The following is an 18,068-nucleotide window of genomic DNA, read 5'->3' as shown; positions in this document are numbered from 1 at the left end:
CCGCGGCGCCGGGGCAGCCCCGCCTGCCGGCCGGTGGGCCCCAGAGGTCCGCTGCGCCCGCAGCCCCGCTCCCGGCGGCCCGAGGTCCAGCGGCGGAACACTTGCTGGTGCAGAGGAGAGACCTCCCTGGCCCCGGGCCCTTCGTCAAGAAGCCGAGGCGCCTGGAAGGGGCCGCGCGCCGTGGACTGAACAGGCATCTCCAGGAGCACTTCTACAGACCGAAGACTTCCATGCGAGGGATTTTGCTCTCCCCTTAACCACTTCGTCCCTCCATCCATTTCCGCTGCCCGAGCATCCGCGCTGTGGGACCAGGAGCGGCTGGGATCCTCTCCGGCCGTCCGGAGTGTGAGGCTTGCACGGCCCTCGGCTGCCCCGCGCCTCGCCGGAGCCCGAGGGGGCGCGGGTCCGGGGCGAGGGCCGGCCGGACGTGTTTGATGGCTTCACTGAGAAGAGTCAAAGTGCTGCTGGTGTTGAACTTGATCGCAGTGGCCGGCTTCGTGCTCTTCCTGGCCAAGTGCCGGCCCATCGCGGTGCGCAGCGGAGAAGCCTTCCACGAGATTCGGCCGCGCGCCGAGGCGGCCAACCTCAGTGCGCACAGCGCCAGCCCCATCCAGGATGCGGTCCTGAAGCGCCTTTCGCTGCTCGAGGACATCGTCTACCGGCAACTGAATGGTAAGGACGCGCGCCAGTGCCCCTGGGGCTCGGCGAGGGCGGGCTGGGCACCGGGTAAGCTCCGGGAGCTCTGCGCACCTTGCCGGGGAGCCGGCACTTCCCTGCTCCCGCGCGCTTGCTCTTACTCTCCCTGCCCCGTCTTGGCCAGAAGGCCAGGGCTGCTGGAAAGAACTACCTGCTTCTTTTCTGTGCCCCAGCTGTAAGTTTGCTTTTATCATGGAAGCATGTCAGTACAGCTGGCTCTCCGTCCCCGCGTGCAGGGTTCATTACCTGGCGGTTCCAGCCCAAGTGCAGAAACTAGTCGCGCCGCCGAATGGTACTGGTGGCACAGGCCGACTTAGAGGAAATAGCTCTTACAGCTTAGCGTTTGGTGGGTCGGACAGGGAGGGACAGTGGCGGGCTTAAAGGGCTGCAAAGTCAAGGCCTCAGGTCTGGAGCTAATGCGCTTCGGTAGTAAGTTGGATGAATATGTCATCTCTCTCTGAGGCGGGTTGCACAGCTAATAATGAGGACTCCTCTCTTCCTGCCATCTTGGTGGAGGCTGCTATTAGAAACACACCGGATTTCTCCCTGAGAGCTGCCTAAGGGCAATTGTTAAAGTTCGTGGTGGGCTGGAGAAGCAGATTGTTACAGAGTGTAGCAAAGCGAGGTGTGCCAAGCCATGACAGTTGCTAGAATCTATCTCTTCTAAAATGTTCTTCTCAGTCTTTCAGGAGAAGAGACTTTATATGCCCTGATCACATCTGGTCCAGGGACTGACAGGTCATTGGACACTTGCTGTCCCCAAGGTCAGAGTGAGTATTGCCTACTTGAGTCCAGGCAGCTCTCCAGGGTCCTTATGGCTGGTGTCCAAGGCAGATCCAAGGCTGTTGCCTCCTTCCTGGGCTTCTAACTCCTGTTCTCATGGTAGTTCCAGAACTACAGATAATCATAAAATAATGGTAAAAAGAACTGGTGGAATTCTTGCTGTGTGCCAGACATTGTGCAAAGATGGTATAAGCGCATTATCTAATTGAGTGTTCACATCAGTCCAGGGAGTTCCATTCCATCCCCGGATCAGAGATGAGAAAAGGAGGCTTGGAGAGGTTAACAGAGTTCCCCAGGGTCCTGCTACTAGTTAATGGCAGAATCTGGAGTCAGAACCTCATGTCTGGGTGACCTGTGTACTTGACCTCTTATATCTACTGTCTCCTCCTAATTATAAGGAGCATTAAGTTTGATGACAAGAGAAATATGTGGAGCTGAAAATACAGACCTATACCTGTGTCTGGTTCTACATTAGGGAGACCCAACTCTGCTGTCTTCCCTGCAGTTAAGTGAGAGACTGGCCCGGTGGCAGGGAGCCAGATGGCACCAGACTGTTCTGTTCCTGCTGTCCACTGATCCCTTCTGGGTGGGATGTGGTCAGATCTCTGAGTACCCTCTGAAAGGGCCCCTTGGTCTTCTTGATGTCATTCAACAAGTATCCAGGGGATGTCTTGAACTTGTACCTGTAGTGGGAACCTGCAGGCCCACTGACTCCTTGCATACAGTGTGGCCTGGCTTTGGGTGTAGCCTGCGAGGTCATGAGGAAGCTCTTCTCTCGAGTGTCAAGAAACCAAGGCACAGAATGAAACAAAAGCCCACAGTTGGTTTCTAGAGGAATTAGAAGCTTATGGGGTGGGCCTTATTCTCCACAGATACCTGCTGTAGATATACCCATAGGACTGAAAAGAGAGAGTACAAGATAGTCTGGGTTCCCTCACTGTGCTCAGGGACACAAGTCATTTTAGTAATAATTTCAGTTGGGAAACTAAATATCATTTAGCCATGACCCCCAATGCCCCAAATAGGAATAATAAAATTCTAAATGGTATTTACTAAGTGCCACGCACATGCAGGGACTGGTATAGTTTTTACGGCTGCCCTCGGAGATGGGTGCTGATGCTTCCCCCGAAGTCACTTGCTCCCAGTCCCTCACCTAGGGGGTGGGAGAGCTGGGACTGAACCTGGACAGTCTGCTTCCAGAATTGAGGCTCCTAGCTGCTGCATCAGGCTGTTTCACTCTTTGGCGTGCATCAGAGTCACATGGAGGGCCTGTCAAGACACAGATCTTGAGGCCCCACCCCCAGAGTCTCGGATTCAGTGGGGGCCCAGGACTGCATCTCTGACAAGCTTGTGGCCTGGACTGTGGCTCACTGCCCTCTACTCTACTGCCTACGCCAGGTGGTTGGGACTTCTGAGAAGTCAAGAGCTTGCTTCAGAAGGGCTGGGGGTCTGGCTTCTTTCTGTGCATGCTCTTCTGCCATGTGAGCAGTTCCCTGGGGGCGTGGGGGTGGCCAGCACTCAGGACTGGTTGGGTGGGACGCTGTGGGGTGGGAAGGCTGTTTCCTTGACTTGCAGCCTCTGAGGAGGAGCTGGAGGAAGGCTGGGTTGAGACCTTGTCCAGGGTTAGCCAGGAATTCAGTCTGCACCTAGGCAGGTGTTATCCTTCTGGCTGCTGAGTGATTTGTAGTGACGTTAAGCCTGGAGGAAGAGGGCAGGGAAAGTCGAAATGGAGAGGACCCTTCCCCTCCCCACCCCACCCCGAGCACTTGTCTTTGCCTGTGCTTGTTTTGGGAGATGCGTGTCCCACGATGCACCAGGCCTGCTGGGCCACCTGCTGCAGCGGGAGGGTGGCGGAGGGAGAGGGCTCCCAGAGCCTGGGCGATGGGACCTGGATTCTTATGCCCTCTTGCTCTGCAGCCTGTCTCCATCCATTGCTACTGAAGGAGGAGAAGGAAACCTTGACCTTGGCATTCTTTCTTCCTCAGGAATTAATGGGGGTCCTGTGAGAGCTGGGCACTGGGCATACAGTAGGAACAAGGCCACTTGGGTCCAACCCCTCAGGTACAAAGTGGGAGCTGCTCAGATTTCTCAGCCCTTTCCTGTGGCCTCTTAAGAGGTTGCAGCGGGAGGGACTTGTGGAGGGCCCACCTCCCCCTGGCTGTGAGCACACCCGTCCCTAGTGCTTTCTCACTTCTGAAGCAGAGTTCCTTGGGTGTCCTGAGAGCAGGCCCCTGGGCTAGGGGGGCAAGGGATGACTCAGACTTCCTCAGAACCAGCCTCTCTGCTAAAACTCTCTGTGCGAAGGTCCTGAATCCTGCCTTTTGAAAAACAGTTGTTTTGTTTTTCTTAATACAGGCTGAAAAAGACACTTTGAGAGAAAGTGGAGCTGCTGGTATGGAGGAGAAAGCACACACAAATGGGTTAGGTTTGTCCCTCCATACTGTCTCGTGCATCTGCTTGTCCAGTCTTTCCGTTAGGTCCCACTGCTGACCCCTGACTATTGCGGCAGTACGCCTTAACTGATTGCCTGTCTCTCACCAGCAGGCGTGGCCCCAGTTCTCTGAGTGGAAAGCATCTCTTCCAAAGGGCCCCAGACCTTCCAGGGGCTCCCTGTTTCCTAAGGAATCATGGTCCAGCTTGGTGGCTGACAGTCAGGGCCTGCCCCAGCCAGCCTCAACTGGCATCTCCCAGGTCCCCACCCTTGCCCAGTGCCCTCTGCCTCCTGGAGCTGGACTGATCTACTTGCTGAAATATCCTGCATTTGCCTTAGGATTGAAGCCTCTACATTTCCACCCCAGTCTTCGAGAAGTGCTGGTTGTCCTGGTTTGCTCTCCTCGCCCCCTTTCTGCATTTATCTATCCTTTAAAGCTTGGCTCACAGTCACCACCTGGGGGTGGGGAGATTGTGCCAGGCCATACAGTTGCTTGGGGCTTAGTTGTCGGTGACCCTTTGCACTCATGTCTTATATTCTTGTGCCTCCATGGGTTTATCCTTTGAATCCAGGACTGTAGGTTTTTTTAAGGGCTTGATCCATATTTTGGACTTTTTATACCACCTTCATCCTTCAGCATCTGCCACAGCACCTTGCGTCTAAGGTAGGCACCTAAGGTTTGCTGGATGGGAGCTAGCTGTAGGAGGTAAATGATAGCCACAGAGGACATAACCTCCACACTGTAAAGGCTGGATTGGCTTGGGTGGATGTAGTGAGAGGAAGGAGCTGGAAGGACTTAGCTGGGGAGACTGAGTGTGAGGAAGCCATCTGTCTCTGCCATCTTGAGGCTGCTCTGGTCCTTCACTCTCCTGACTGAAGGGGACCAGAGCCTTCGGTGGAGCTTGGAAGTGTAGCAGTTGGCCAGGTTAGGGACCAGCACGTTTCAGTATATTTTCTTTGAATGTCGATTTTATAACATGAATATGGTTTATATTCCTTTATTTTGTAGAATAAAGTTCTTTCATATTTACTGTAGAAAATTTAGAAAATCTAAAAACATTATACAGAAGAAAATAATAGTGTTAAAATATTTTTAAAAATGGTGGCATGGTGCTTTTGTATTAGCATTAGGAAAATGGTCCTGGGGACAGACAGATTTCTTGCTAGAATTCTCATGTAACTCTGTACATGCTTTTGACTTTCTGTCACCTTTTGAGGAAGTTATTTGTTTCTCTCAGTTTTGAGCCAAGAAAGGTGAGAAATAGAGATACTGTGTGACTTAGCCAGGATGACACAGCCAGTGAAGGACAGAGCCAAGATTCCTCAATACCAAGGTACTTTTCCCCAGTACGGCACCCCCTGATGAGTCAGAGTGAGGATGGTGGAGGGATGTGGTGTTTCCTTTGCCCCATGTGAGCCCTGCGCTCTGGCTGGTGGTCCAGTCTCTCATCAGAGTTCCTGTGCAGTGAATCCGAAGGGCACATGTCGTTGCTTTGTCCAGTAAGCCTAGGGCAGCTCTGTCGTCAGAGGAAATGCAGTCGATTCAGGTTAGGTGCCAGATTTAGATTTCAGAAGGATATTGAATAGAAGCAGAGTTGCTTGAAGAAAATTGAAAATCTTCGTGGCGATGGAGAGAAGTCCAAATTGCCTATCCTAGTCCTGCCCCCAAGCCACACAGGCAAAGCTGGAGTCTGGACTGCAGCAAACCAACACATTCCCAGATGACCCCAGTGCAGCCCGCCTGGCCTGACACGTAAGTCAAAGCCCCAGATGGGGAAAGTGAGCTGGCGCCGAGGGACAGAGGTAGAGTTTTCTCTGTAGCCTCCAAGGTGGGGTCAGAAAGGGGGGGATGGTGTTTGGAAAGCATCTCTTCATGGATGCCAGAGCTGGCCTGGAGCTGTTTCTTCTTTCCTGACGAGATATAAACGTGCTAGCATAGACATAGCTTTCAGAGCCGGCTGGTACCAGTATTGCCTGCGGGGAGGAGGTAAGGGGGAGAGAAGAGAGGGCAAATGTTCACATTGAAGTCAGTCACTGCACTGAGCATCAGGAGGAAACCAGGGCAGTGTGAGCCTTCGTGCGCTGCATGCAGGCTTTCAGCCGGGCCTTGAGGCAGGCAGGGGCCCAGGTGTGTGGAAGGCCAGCCCCTCCTGGAGAGATGGGGACCCTGGTTCTTGGACGGCCCTCAGATGCAGGCACATCTGTGTTGGCCCTTGTGTGGGACAGGCACCCTGCCAGCGGGGGCAGCTGCTGCCTGCCCAGCCCAGAGGTAGTGAGGAGAGAACGCCAGTGTCATTCTCCAGGAAGAAATCCAACCCCCTGACCTTTGCCGTTGCCAAATCGGGAGTGTCCTTTGTGGACAGGAAGGAGGCTTGGTAATTAGAGCTCAGCGTGACAAAGGGAAGAAGGCATGTGGGCACAGTGGGGCCCACGTCAAATGAAGAAACGCCCTAAGATTAGACAACCTCTGGGTCTTTAAGAACATGGTATTGGCAGAAATGGTGTTCCCTTGGGTGTCAGACAGACTAGGTTTGATTTCTGGTTCTGTCACTTACTAGCTGTGTGACCTTGGGCAGATCACTTCACCTCTCAGCTGTGAAATGGGCTTCTTATAAGTCAGGATGAATCGGGATTCAAAATGTTCAGCACGAGCAGCAAGGCCCGATGCATGGCAGCTGAGAGAAGGCGAACTCTTGGAAGGAAGGGACCTGGCTTGCCTGTTCCCCGTCATGTCCCTGATGCTGAGAATGGCACTGGCCCACAGTGGGTGCATAGCAAATATTTCTGGCGTGAGTGTGTGAACATGTGGCAATGCTTGGTGGCAGAGTGTGGTCGTGGGTGTCTGCGATGTCAGTCTCGAGGGGGATGAGGAGGTCCTTTTCTCTCTGCCTTGGATGGGCTCTTTGAATTAACTTGGGGTCCTTCTCTCTTCCGCTGTTTATCTCTGTTTCCTTCTTCCTTCTTCTTTCTTTCTCCCCCCTCTTCTGCTTCCTTATAACGATGGTGCCTTTGGGTGATCACTTTTGAGGCCTAGGAGAAGAGATGGCAGCCTCTACTTGTTAAATCCCATCACAGAACATGTTGTTCACACGTATTAGTGAGCACTTCCTCTCTGCTGGGTGGGGGCCAGATACCGGGAGACCCAGAGGTGCAGACATCCTGCCTCCTAGACGGTGGTGGTCTTGTTGGAAAGGTGTGTTTGTAGTGTTACCAGGTTCACACTAGATCCCTGAAGAATATTAGAATGAACATGGAAGTGGTGAGGCTTAAACTGGCACACAGTAGGTCCTTAATCGATGAGTGTTGAACTTGAACAAGAGAACTCAGACGTTTTGACACATGGACCATAGGACACAGGTAGTGAGACCACCTGGGGACCTGATGTGGAAGCAAATCATAGAAGATGGTCAGGCCCAGGACTGGGAATCCTCAGGGTGGACTGGCAAGGGGAACCATGTAGAGACAGAAACGTGTGCGGGGACATAAGGGGGCCGTGTGGTGGGAGCTCACTGGTGCATTGGAGTCTGGTTGGAGGACCAGGTAGGGGGTCGCTTCAAGTCCCAGACTGGTTTGGACTTAATTCCATAGATGTGGGGAGCCATCGGGTGACCAGGTCACTGTGGTGATGTAAGGGAGTTGATGTTGTGTTCAGGTTCAGTGTACACACGAATAGGCAGGAAAGTGGATTAGAATCCAGGAGTGGGTGTGAGATGCTGGCGTCAGGGGCCCAGGCATGCCTGTGATTCAGGACTCAACCAGCCCTTCAACTTCAGTGATTTCAGGTGCACCTCCTTTTGGAGCCCCCTCCTTGGCCACACCCTGAGCTGAGAGTCAGCACCTGGAATTGCTCTCTTTAGAAAATCTGAATCAGCCTTCGGGAGCATTGAACTGAGTGCTCCTCTAGAACTTGCTCCCCCTCCATTGCTGTCACTTCACTGAGGCCCACTCTTCCCCCCAACCACACCCCTTTCTCTAGCTCCCTGTGGCTCCATCCTGCCATATCCAGCCTGGACAGCCCCTCCCGTGGTGAGCCTGTCGGGAGTTCCCTTGCCAGCTCCTCCAGGGTCCTCATCTCTGTGTCCTTTGCTCTGTCCACCCAGTGACTCCCTAAGTCCGAATCAGCTTATTCCCCAGGAAAGTCCTGCCATGGCAGGGGTTGGCACCCTTGTGTTGCATGCTCTGCAGTCTGAGCTGGGCCCTTAGCTTGTCCAGCACCCGATGATAGGTCTCTCTTTCTGTTCCCCATACCTTCCCAAGCAGAAGAGGAAGTGAGGCGGGCGATTCTGTGGAAGGCCATGGTGATGAGGAGGGATGGGAGGCTCTGCTCCAAACCCAATCTCCTCCCACCCCTCCCTGCGTGCTGCTCTCAGATGACACAGAAGCCCATTCCACTCCAGCTGCCGCTGCAGCCACCCCCTGCACCCAGGCTTTGTCCCAGCTGTGGCTGCTGCAACAGCACTCCCCGTGGGTCTGCCTTCTGAGGCCGCAGCCAGGCATCTGTGTCCTCCTGCCGCTTTTGGATTCAGCTGGAGTGCCATGTTGCAGGGGCAGGACGAGCTTCTTCAGCATCTGCTGAAGGGACCGGAAGATGGAGCCCAGAAGTTCAGGGGAGCCAACTTCCCAGGGGGTGGCCTTTGACCAGGGGGACAGGAGCCACAAAGAAGCAGATAAATTGCTCTCCCTCAACAGGGAAGTCTCCTTCCCTCCACCCGCCTCCTTTCCTGATGCCTGCAGCCCTTAAAAAAAATGCAAGACTCACTTGGTTGGAAAACCTTCCTCTGCCTTTGTTATTGCTCCTCACAGGTCTTTAGACTGTTCTGACATGTGGATGACAATTGGCTTAGCCACTGATAGAGAAGGTTTCCCTTTTAATAATGTCCCTGTCATTGCTAACTGCAGAGCCTCAGCCTTGCCATGCATGAGTAATAAACTGCTGCCATAATTACAGGCGGCCATGTCCAGACACCAACACACGAGCGTGCTGACAGTTAATCGGGAGCAGGGTTCCACAGGAGCCTCCTTCCATCCCAGCTCAGACGCAATGGCTAATTGTGTGATTAGTGTTTACTGAGGGGTGTCTGATGGTTGTACGTGGCTTGTCAGGTGTTCCACCTCCCTGGGAGAGGGAGCCCTGAACTAGCAGTCAGGGGACTGCATTCTAATTCCATGAAGGAAGGGGAGAAGATTAGTAGATCATGAGCATTAAAGAGCAGGGACTTTATTTTTTTAAGAGGATGGAGGGGGGACGTCCATGTTTCAGCTAGAGCGAGAAGAAATGGAGAATATTCAGGTAAGAAGAAAATAGAAGGATTTCTGTTAATGGTGGACTCTGAGTGTTGGAGGATGCAGTAGAAGGTTGAGGTGGTTGGGAAAGGTGTGCATGTAAGACAGATGAGCTTGCATGTTGATTGAGAAATACAGAAAAATCTATGGAATTGTGTTTCACTATTTGTCAGAAACCAAGGAGAAAGTACCTCAACATAATCTGCGTTCTAATTCCACTGTTTCTAGGGACCAAAGTGTATGCATGTGTCAGTGAGAGCTAAGTGACTTCAGGGTCATTTAACTCTCAGATTATGAATAACACCCCTCCCTCCATCTTATTAGAATCTCATGCGTTCTCTAAGGACCAATTCAGAAGCCGTTTATTCCCTGAAACCTGTCCTGCCGCCTGGTCAGAATTAATTGTCTCTTCTTCTGGGCTCTTATGATGTTCTGCATGGGTCTGCTTTTTCACGTTGTTTATCTCTGCCTTGTATTATAATGAATTGTTTACATGGTCTGACCCAATCGTTTTCAAGAGAAGAGATTTTATTCATTTTTAAACATCCCTCTCTATGTCATTTAGGCATTCATTCATCAGCAAGTAACTTGTTCTCTCTTAAGCCCAGAAGTAGTGGTAGCTAGCGTTGGTTTGGCATCATGAGGTCATCATGATAACATCATAATGCCATAGCTCATTTTATTTCTTTTGGTCTTTCCTTCATGGTTACAAGATGGCTGCTGTAGTTCTGGTCATTGCATTTTTGTATCAAGTAAGAAGTGCTGTACCACTGGCCACATCTACTGCTATTGTTTAATCAGGAAAGAAAATCTTTTTTCAGAAGTCTCCCTGGCAGACTCCCACATGTGAGCAAGAAAATGGTCACATGACCGACCTTGCTTCAACAGAATAGTTGCTTTCCAGAGAAAGAAAGTAAGTACGGTGGAGGCAAAAGAAGAGAGAAAGAATGGTATTTGCATTGGGAATCCACAGTGCCTGCCATCCCCTTTACACCCCCAATGCATTTTCAGTGAATGTTAAGATGAAGCAAGACTCTTTGCTAACTAGAAATTCAATTAGCTAGAATACTCCAGTCCTTGGGCATTCTGGTTAACTTGGATTTGACTTGAAGGTGAAATCTCGTGGATTGAAACTACCGTATATAACCATATTTTAGTGCTAAGATGCACATTTTTACATCTCTGAAATTGAGATTCATTTTACGATCAATGGTGTGTCATGGTTTAATTGGTAGCATTTTTTTCCCTTACAGGCACATAAAAATAGTGCACCTTACAGTTGAAGGCATCTGAGATTTGATGAAATACAATATATGGTATTTGTCCATACATGTGTATACCATAGTTTACTATGCACAGTATTTTTATTGAGCATCTAATACATACCAAGTGTTTGTTTTACTTAATTCTACATCAACCCTACTTATAATTTATACCCATTTTACATACGAAGAAGCTGAAACTCAGAGAAAGAAATGTTGTCTAGAGACACTGCAGTATAGTTATAATTGTTACTGCCTGACAATAAGCTTTTTTTTTTTAATCATATTGTAAGTGCTTGATGTTAAGTTTTTGATTGCTGAGGCATTCATTTCAGAGACATCCATCTTGAGTAAACATATTGGCAGCTACACAACTAGATAAGGAGCTAGGCTGCCCGACCTATGAACTTCTCCTTTTAGAAAGCCCTGGGTGACCTAGGTAACTGCCCTCATCAGTGACCCTGCTCTTCCTTCCCCTCACTATAAGGGGAAGGTGTTTTAAATTTGCCGATCAAGAGTGAACTGGTGAAATCCTAGGTCCCCCAGGGTCAACCCCAGTAAAGGGAGAACCCCAGGTCTGCCCTCTCTCTCTCTTTACCCCGTCACTGTGTGGCCCCAGGCATGCTGTGAACCCTCCAAGACCTGTGAGTAATAAACCTTGTTCTTTCAAAGTTCTCTGATGGTTGTTGCTGAGATGCGCCTTGTAGTCATGGTAAGAACCACAAGAGCCCATCCAGCCTTACTATTGGCTCTGGTGGGGGAAGTGTCTGTGGGGGCTCGCCATAGGCAGTAGGTCTCAGGTGAGTGCCCCCAGGCATTTCTAGCTGATAGCATCACTATCCATAGGCTGAGACTGACCCCAAACAGACACCCACCAGCTGCCTTCCTATGTCTTCCTTTGTGAAGTCAGCACTCGTGGGTATAGGGCTCCATCTCATCAGTGTTGGCGGTTAGTCCAGGGACTGCAGAGGGGCAAGCATGGGGATGAAATGACACGATGGTGGCAGGGAACCTTCCTTCCCTCAAGTTTAGCAGTTAGTAGTGTGTAAAGTTGTAAGGCTGTTAATTCTAGGGCTCTAAATTATACTGTGTGAGCTTTAAATCCAGCCCATAATTAGAACAAAATGTGAGAAAAGTGAAATTGATATTAAGTTAATTAAAAGGCTTTGCTTATATTTGCAAGGAAATTAGCACAACAAGAGTGCTGACAAGTGCACATTGTTAATTTCTTCCTCGTTTGGGCAACTCTCAGCAGGCCTCGGGCACGCTTTGTTCTTGGCTTCTGCCCTGTGCCCTCCCTATAATTGGAGCTCCATCTTATTGGTATCATGGTGTCTTTAATTGGGCACGATCATTGTAATCTTGTGACGGTCATTTTTTTAATGGATACCAAGCCGTGACTAGGAGCCATGCTGTCCACTGAGAGTCTGCACACTAGGAGTGTGTGTGGAGCTTCAGAGGTCGTGCGTCAACATGAGCTGATGCAGATGGTCAGTGTGGTTCCCTTGTGTTCAGAAGGTAAGCCATTTGTCTCCAGCACACCCTTCTTCTCATTCCTGTTCACCTTCCTAATCTATGCCAGAGACCTGGGTTTTAGTGTGCAATGTAGAGCTTTAGTTTGGAGTTCCTAGAAGGCAGGAGCAAGTCTTTTTTATGGTACCATTTATACCAGATCAGGGTCTGGATTAGGAGGGTTGACATCAGGCTACCATTGTCTCTAGTTGGGGTCGCAGAGGTGATGCTAGTGTTCACCAAGGAATTTTCTTTTCCTCTTGGGCACAGTGCTAATCTTCAGCCTCCCCTGCGGTTTGGTGAGGCCATGTGACTGAGTTCTAGAAGATGAGTGGAAGTGATCTGTGTCACCATCAAGCCTGGCCCACAGAATCTTCTGTGGGGTCTTCCATGTCTTCTCTCTTTACCTTTCAGTAGTGCCTTGAAGTCCACCTCTTGGTGGCCTATAAGATAAGAGGGTCCTCAGTCCCTGAATGACTGCATGGGCGGAGCATAGCCCTCCCGGGCTCTCTAGTGATGTCTTTGGGCATTGGGCCATTGTATTAAGCCATGGAGATCTTGGAGCTTATCTGTTACAGCAGCTAGTATTAATTATTCTGACTAATTCATTTAGGCTGGGCTGGAACACTAGTCTCCCTCAGTGACAGGCCAGTCTGTCTACTCTAGGTCTCTGTCCTTGATTAATATGATCAGCAAATACTGATTGAGCTAAACAGTAAGTGGGATGGGGTAAGGTGGTTGGATGGAAAACCGTCTAGTTCTAGGCCATCTCCCTTGTCTGCTGTTGGCTTTAAGAAAATAGTCTTGTTTCTCAGAGTCCCATGTTCTATGTACAGAATGACGGAATGGTTAGAATCATCCCCTACTTATGCTCCATGTTGGAGCTGAGGGATAAGTACTGAAATATAGCTAAATTGTTTGCAATTATAAACAACTAAATAATATATGCATTGTCTTTGTAACAGCTTCTGCTGATAGGAGCTGGCATTTTTCAAGATTAGACAAACTGAAAAGGTTAGTTTAAGAATTAGCAATTAAAGAAATCATGATCTTTGCTGCCACTGCATTTTAAATCATGCAAACATTTATGTTTGTGCCAAAGTTTCACAATTTCCTTTAGAGCAATTACTGAAATGCATTCACAGGATAAAAATGGAGTTCAGGGAAGAATATTTAAGAGCTCTTTAATGATGTTAAAAACTTGGCTAATTTGCCAAGTTGTTCTAAAATCCACTTCAGTTCCTTTTTCTGCTTACCCATCTTCCTGCCATTGAAATGATTCCAGGAGATTTGAAGAAAGGGGCTGGAACTAATATTAAAATACACAAATCTCATGAAATATCTTTTCAAGAGCTTTTTCTTTTCCTTCATTAGCTGAAGGTGAACACTCAGGAAGATATAAGAACCCTCAGGCTGTGTTTGCTTGTACAAAGCAGTTTGTGGAGAAAACAAAAGCTAAACAGTAGTTACTAATGGGTGGTTTGAATTCAACTCCTTTCTTTTACTGCTCCTCAGTAGCTTGTAGACGGACACCCGTGGGGAGGAGTAGACTGCCCTAATTTTTTCGTCCTCATCCTTCTTGCTCGGATCTCAGCTTGGCAAACTGCAGCCAGTGAAGGGTTTGTGGTCCCCTCAGCGTCACTACTCGGTGTGTGCTCCAGCTCCCTCTCCTGGCCTCTGAAAACCCCAGGCCCCGGGGGGTCCAGGTCTTTCCTTCCTCTTCCCCACAAGAAAGGATCTGGTGTTAATGGTGCACATTTCCATTTGAATGTAAGTTCCTGGATACCTCTCAGGGATGCTTCTTTTGAAAGCCTGATCTTCAGGAGAGAAAGTTCGACAGCACTGAGTTCTAGACAGGAGCCAGAGATGCAACCCTGGCCACACCAGCTACCTCCCTAACCAGCTGACCCCCAGGGAGGGCCATACAATGGCCTGAGCGTGAGTTTGTGAGTTAGATAGATGGAGTCTTAAGCTTCTTTTTGGCTACTTAACAAAGCCAAGCCAAAGCTTGGATTTTGGGAAACTCACATAATGTTGCTGAGCCCCAGTTTACCCATCTGGAAACCAGCAGCTGCTCCTATAGGTATGATAAAGAATATGCAACATGGTATTTGTAGAATACCTTGAAGAGTGCTGTAAATAGGAGAATGCTGATGCATGATTTTATTAATTCTGAAGCAATGGTAGTAGAACCATTACCACTCCTTGGAACAAGACACTTAGCCAGTTCAGATCTCAGTTTTCTCCCGGGTAAAATCTAGATAAGATCTAAAGTGTGTTCAAGTTCTGTAATTTTATGGGTCAAATACTAGAGTCAATGATTCAAAGAGTGTCTTTTCATGTAAACAATGGCTGGTCAGGATTGATCTGATTTGCATCTTTTGGCAGCAATAAAAAGTTCTATCTAAAGGAATGAGAAATGATTTTCTTGGGTGTGGTAGTTTTAAAACATATCTGCAAATTCTCTGACCCTATTCCCAACAAAAGGTGGAGTTTAATTTCCCTCTTACTGATTATCATTGGCTTTAGTGACTTGCTTCTAGTGAGTAGAATTCAATGGAAATGATGTTGAGTGACTTCTGAGGCTGGATCCTAAAGGGCAATAGAGTTTCCCCCTGGTGCTTTCACTGGGGACGTGCATCTTTGAAGTCTTGAGCCACCATGTCTGAAACCGGGCTGCCCAGAAGCCACGATGCTGGAGAGACCACTTGGAGAGAGAGAGATGTCCCAGAAGTCTCTGTCGTTCTAGCTCCTAGCTGTTTGTGTCCACCCAGTGAGGTGCCCAACGTGATTGAGGGAGCTTCAATGCACGCTCCCCTGCCCCCAACCCTGCCTTCAGGCCTCCCCAACAGCTGCCAAATGGGGCAGAGACAAGCTGTCCCCGCCCCAAGCCCCACCCAAATTGCAGATTCATGAGCAAAATAAGTGTAGTTTTCTTTTTAGGCCACTAACTTTTTGGGTGGTTTGTTACACAGCGGTAAAGAACTAGAACACGATAATCCAGTATCCTTGTGCTTAATAAGGTCTTTTTTCCTCTGAACCATGAGAAATAGGGTACTTCTGATGAAGATGATGATAACAGCACTTACAGTAATAAATATAACAATAGCTAACATTTATTGTGCACTTGCTTAAAGTACCCAGCACTGTGCTAAAGATCCTATATGGATATACAAGTGGGTAATGAATTCTTTTTCTAAGTCTTGGGTTTCTATGCCACCAGTAGACTGTGGATAACAGCCTGACTATTCCAGAGGGGGTTAGGTGGCCATGAATTTCGGGTGTCTTTTAGCCAAGTTTCTGACATGGCCTGGACCACTGTGCACCGCTGTTTGGATGGGAGCAGGAAGGGTGGTTGGCCTGCGACGGCTCGCTCCAACGTGGATGTCACTTAGCTAACACAGAACATCGTGCCCCGTCTCATAGACCCTGGCACCAAAGTTTCCAACATCACACTGTTTCAGGTCTTTTAGCAGAGGCAAGGACACATTTGTCGGCCTGTTTCTACAAGAGGCAAATGTTTTTCTACTTTGAGAATTTGGTGCTCCTACAAAGAATATGTACACTGCAAACCTGCAGAGCACCTTATTCTCCAGAGGTTTGGGTAAACACCGCAGACCGCTTTTATTCTAGTGAAGTAGTGTGGGAAGTAGGGGCTTGTCTGAATTATGGTCTTAGAACAGAGGAAACAAATCAACATCTCACTTCTCCCAGGGTGAACACATTTTTTATTCCGGTCTTAACTTGGCTAGGCTTTAACACTTATGAAGACTAGCGGACGCAGTAGACCAGTGGTTCCCATGCCTGTCTGCACTTCGGATTGACTTGGAGAACTTTGGAAAAGGTACCAGTTCCCAGGTCACTCAGCCTGGAGGTTTTGCAGATAATGGGATGGGACTTGACTTGGAAGTCATTAATTTTCAAAAACTCAGTGGGGTGATTCTGATGAGCAGCCAGGAGCCACTCAGATAGTTGACGTCTGTGCTTTGAAGGATTTTCTAGTCCTTTCTTCGTGGCAAAAATTTTAGAGCCTTCATACCTGTGAACGACTTCTTGGAGGGCAGATATGACCCGTAGTATCAGTGTCACATCTGTAAAAATATTATCAGTTTCATAGGGCTGTTGGGAGGATTAGATGAGTTTTTCACATGGGATGTCTGTACATTTCTGGCTTCTAGTAGGTTCTTTTTTTTTTGAGGAAGATTAGCCCTGAGCTAACTGCTGCCAATCCTCCTGTTTTTGCTGAGGAAGACTGGCCCTGAGCTAACATCCGTGCCCATCTTCCTCTACTTTATATGTGGGATGCCTACTACAGCATGGCATGCCAAGCGGTGCCATGTCTGTCCACACCCGGGATTGAACTGGCGAACCCCAGGCTGCCAAAGCAGAATGTGCGCACTTAGCCGCTGTGCCACCAGGCCAGCCCCTCTAGTAGGTTCTTATAGATTCCAACACAATTAACTTTATTGCCGGTATTTGCCTCTTAATTTCAAGATTTTAAAATGTACCGTCAAAGCTGATTGTCTTTTTTTTTTCCTTATTTGGTAAGAACATTTAACATGAGATCTATCTACTTGATCAACAGGTCTTGCTATGGCTTGTGTTTCTGTGGCTGAGGCAGTTGGCACCCCCTGTGGGGGGCTTATGGTGCTGCTGGCTGTTCTGCCTGCACCACGCCTTTCTGTCCCACCATCTGGGGTGTCTTTCGTTTGGTAAGCTGGATCTGGGTGAATATATTTCATTCTATGTGCTGTGAGTACAATTTTTATCTCTCTCTCTCTTTTTTTTTTTTGGTGAGGAAGACTGGCCCTGAGCTAACATCTATTGACAATCCTTCTCTTTTTGCTTGAGGAAGATTTTCTCTGAGCTAACATCTGTGCACATCTTCCTCTATTTTTATATGGGATGCCACCACAGCATGGCTTGATGAGTGGTGCTAGGTCTACGCCTGGGATCCGAACCTGTGAACCCCAGGCCCCCAAAGTGGACAGCATGAACTTAACCACTACGCCACTGGGCTGGCCCCTACAGTTTTTACTTTTTTATGTAAAACCTGCTTCTCCTCTGGTATTTGAAAAATTAGTTTAGTGTAGTATTGATCTGATTTTACAGCCAGTACCTTCTTCAGTCTTTCTTCTCACACCCAATAGCTATCCGTAGCTGACTCCTGATAGCTCCCATATCCTCCTCATGTTTCTGTTGCTACTTCTTGGTGTAGCCCCCCCATATCTTACCTAGGACTTGGGGATCCACTCCACAGATGTTTCTGCCTCCAAGCGCTGCTCTTTCAAGTCTGTGCTGCAACTTTGCCTCCACTGTTCTCTTCCCAAAACAGGGTTTGGATCAGGCCCATCCCCCTCCGCATGCCTTCCCTGAGCTCAGCTTTGGTTCATTGCCTGCAATGCTTCTCCTCCTTGGGCTCAAATGTGCCTTCCTGGAAAAAGTGACCTGTCAGCTCAGAGTTCCTGAAAGTGATGGGAAGTTGGCTAGACATGATATCCTAGACTTTCAGAAGGCAGATTTGTGATCCAGCGTGCAGAAACCGTCTATATTTTACGAATTTTTATGGTTGTCTTGTCCACATTGAGTCACGTACCTTCCTTTTTCTAGCTTTTTAAAATCTTTCTAAAGCATTCAACTTGGTTTTCACTGAAACGGTAATCCTCTTTCTTTTCTCATAATGTCATCAATTTATGTAATTTAATAAAATTACATAATTATGGTAACCAGCACAGCTGGTGTGAAGAGGTTTGGGAAAAACAACAAACTGTTGGCAGGTATACAACTCAGCTGGTGAAGGAGAAACAGGCAGGCCCCCAAGATAGAGGGGTGCCTAGCAGGTGAGGCGACAGCATGTCCCCCGTGTCTGTCTTCATTCTGGTTTACAGAGATGATGGAGAGTGTCATTCAGTCTGGTGCACCAGTTAAGAGAGCATCTGTTGTATTAAATTAGCATGTTCATTGTGATCAGTTGAGGAAACAGGGAAAAGTAGAAAAGAGAAGATAAAATTCTTATAATTCTGCAGCATTAAAATAGCAGCATTTTGCTTCTTTTTTTTCCTGTAAACATTTTTACATCTATAAGATCATACTCATATTTA

At 48.6% G+C, this 18,068-nt stretch overlaps 1 protein-coding gene across 2 annotated transcripts in view; it reads left to right on the top strand.

The window, feature by feature from the left end:
- The first annotated feature begins 434 nt into the window (after nt 1-434).
- GALNT17 (polypeptide N-acetylgalactosaminyltransferase 17) overlaps nt 435-18,068 on the top strand; it is a 454,995-nt gene continuing 437,361 nt past the window's right edge. For both annotated transcript variants that reach the window (XM_046667386.1, XM_046667384.1), the window contains exon 1: nt 435-672. In XM_046667386.1, coding sequence (XP_046523342.1) covers nt 435-672 — 238 coding nt within the window. The remainder of the gene's footprint in view (nt 673-18,068) is intronic.

Source organism: Equus quagga, chromosome 7, assembly GCF_021613505.1.
Source record: "Equus quagga isolate Etosha38 chromosome 7, UCLA_HA_Equagga_1.0, whole genome shotgun sequence".
Taxonomy (NCBI): Eukaryota; Metazoa; Chordata; class Mammalia; order Perissodactyla; family Equidae; genus Equus; species Equus quagga.
The sequence above is the reverse complement of the archived record's forward strand: the minus strand, read 5'-3'. Positions and strand labels throughout refer to the sequence as shown.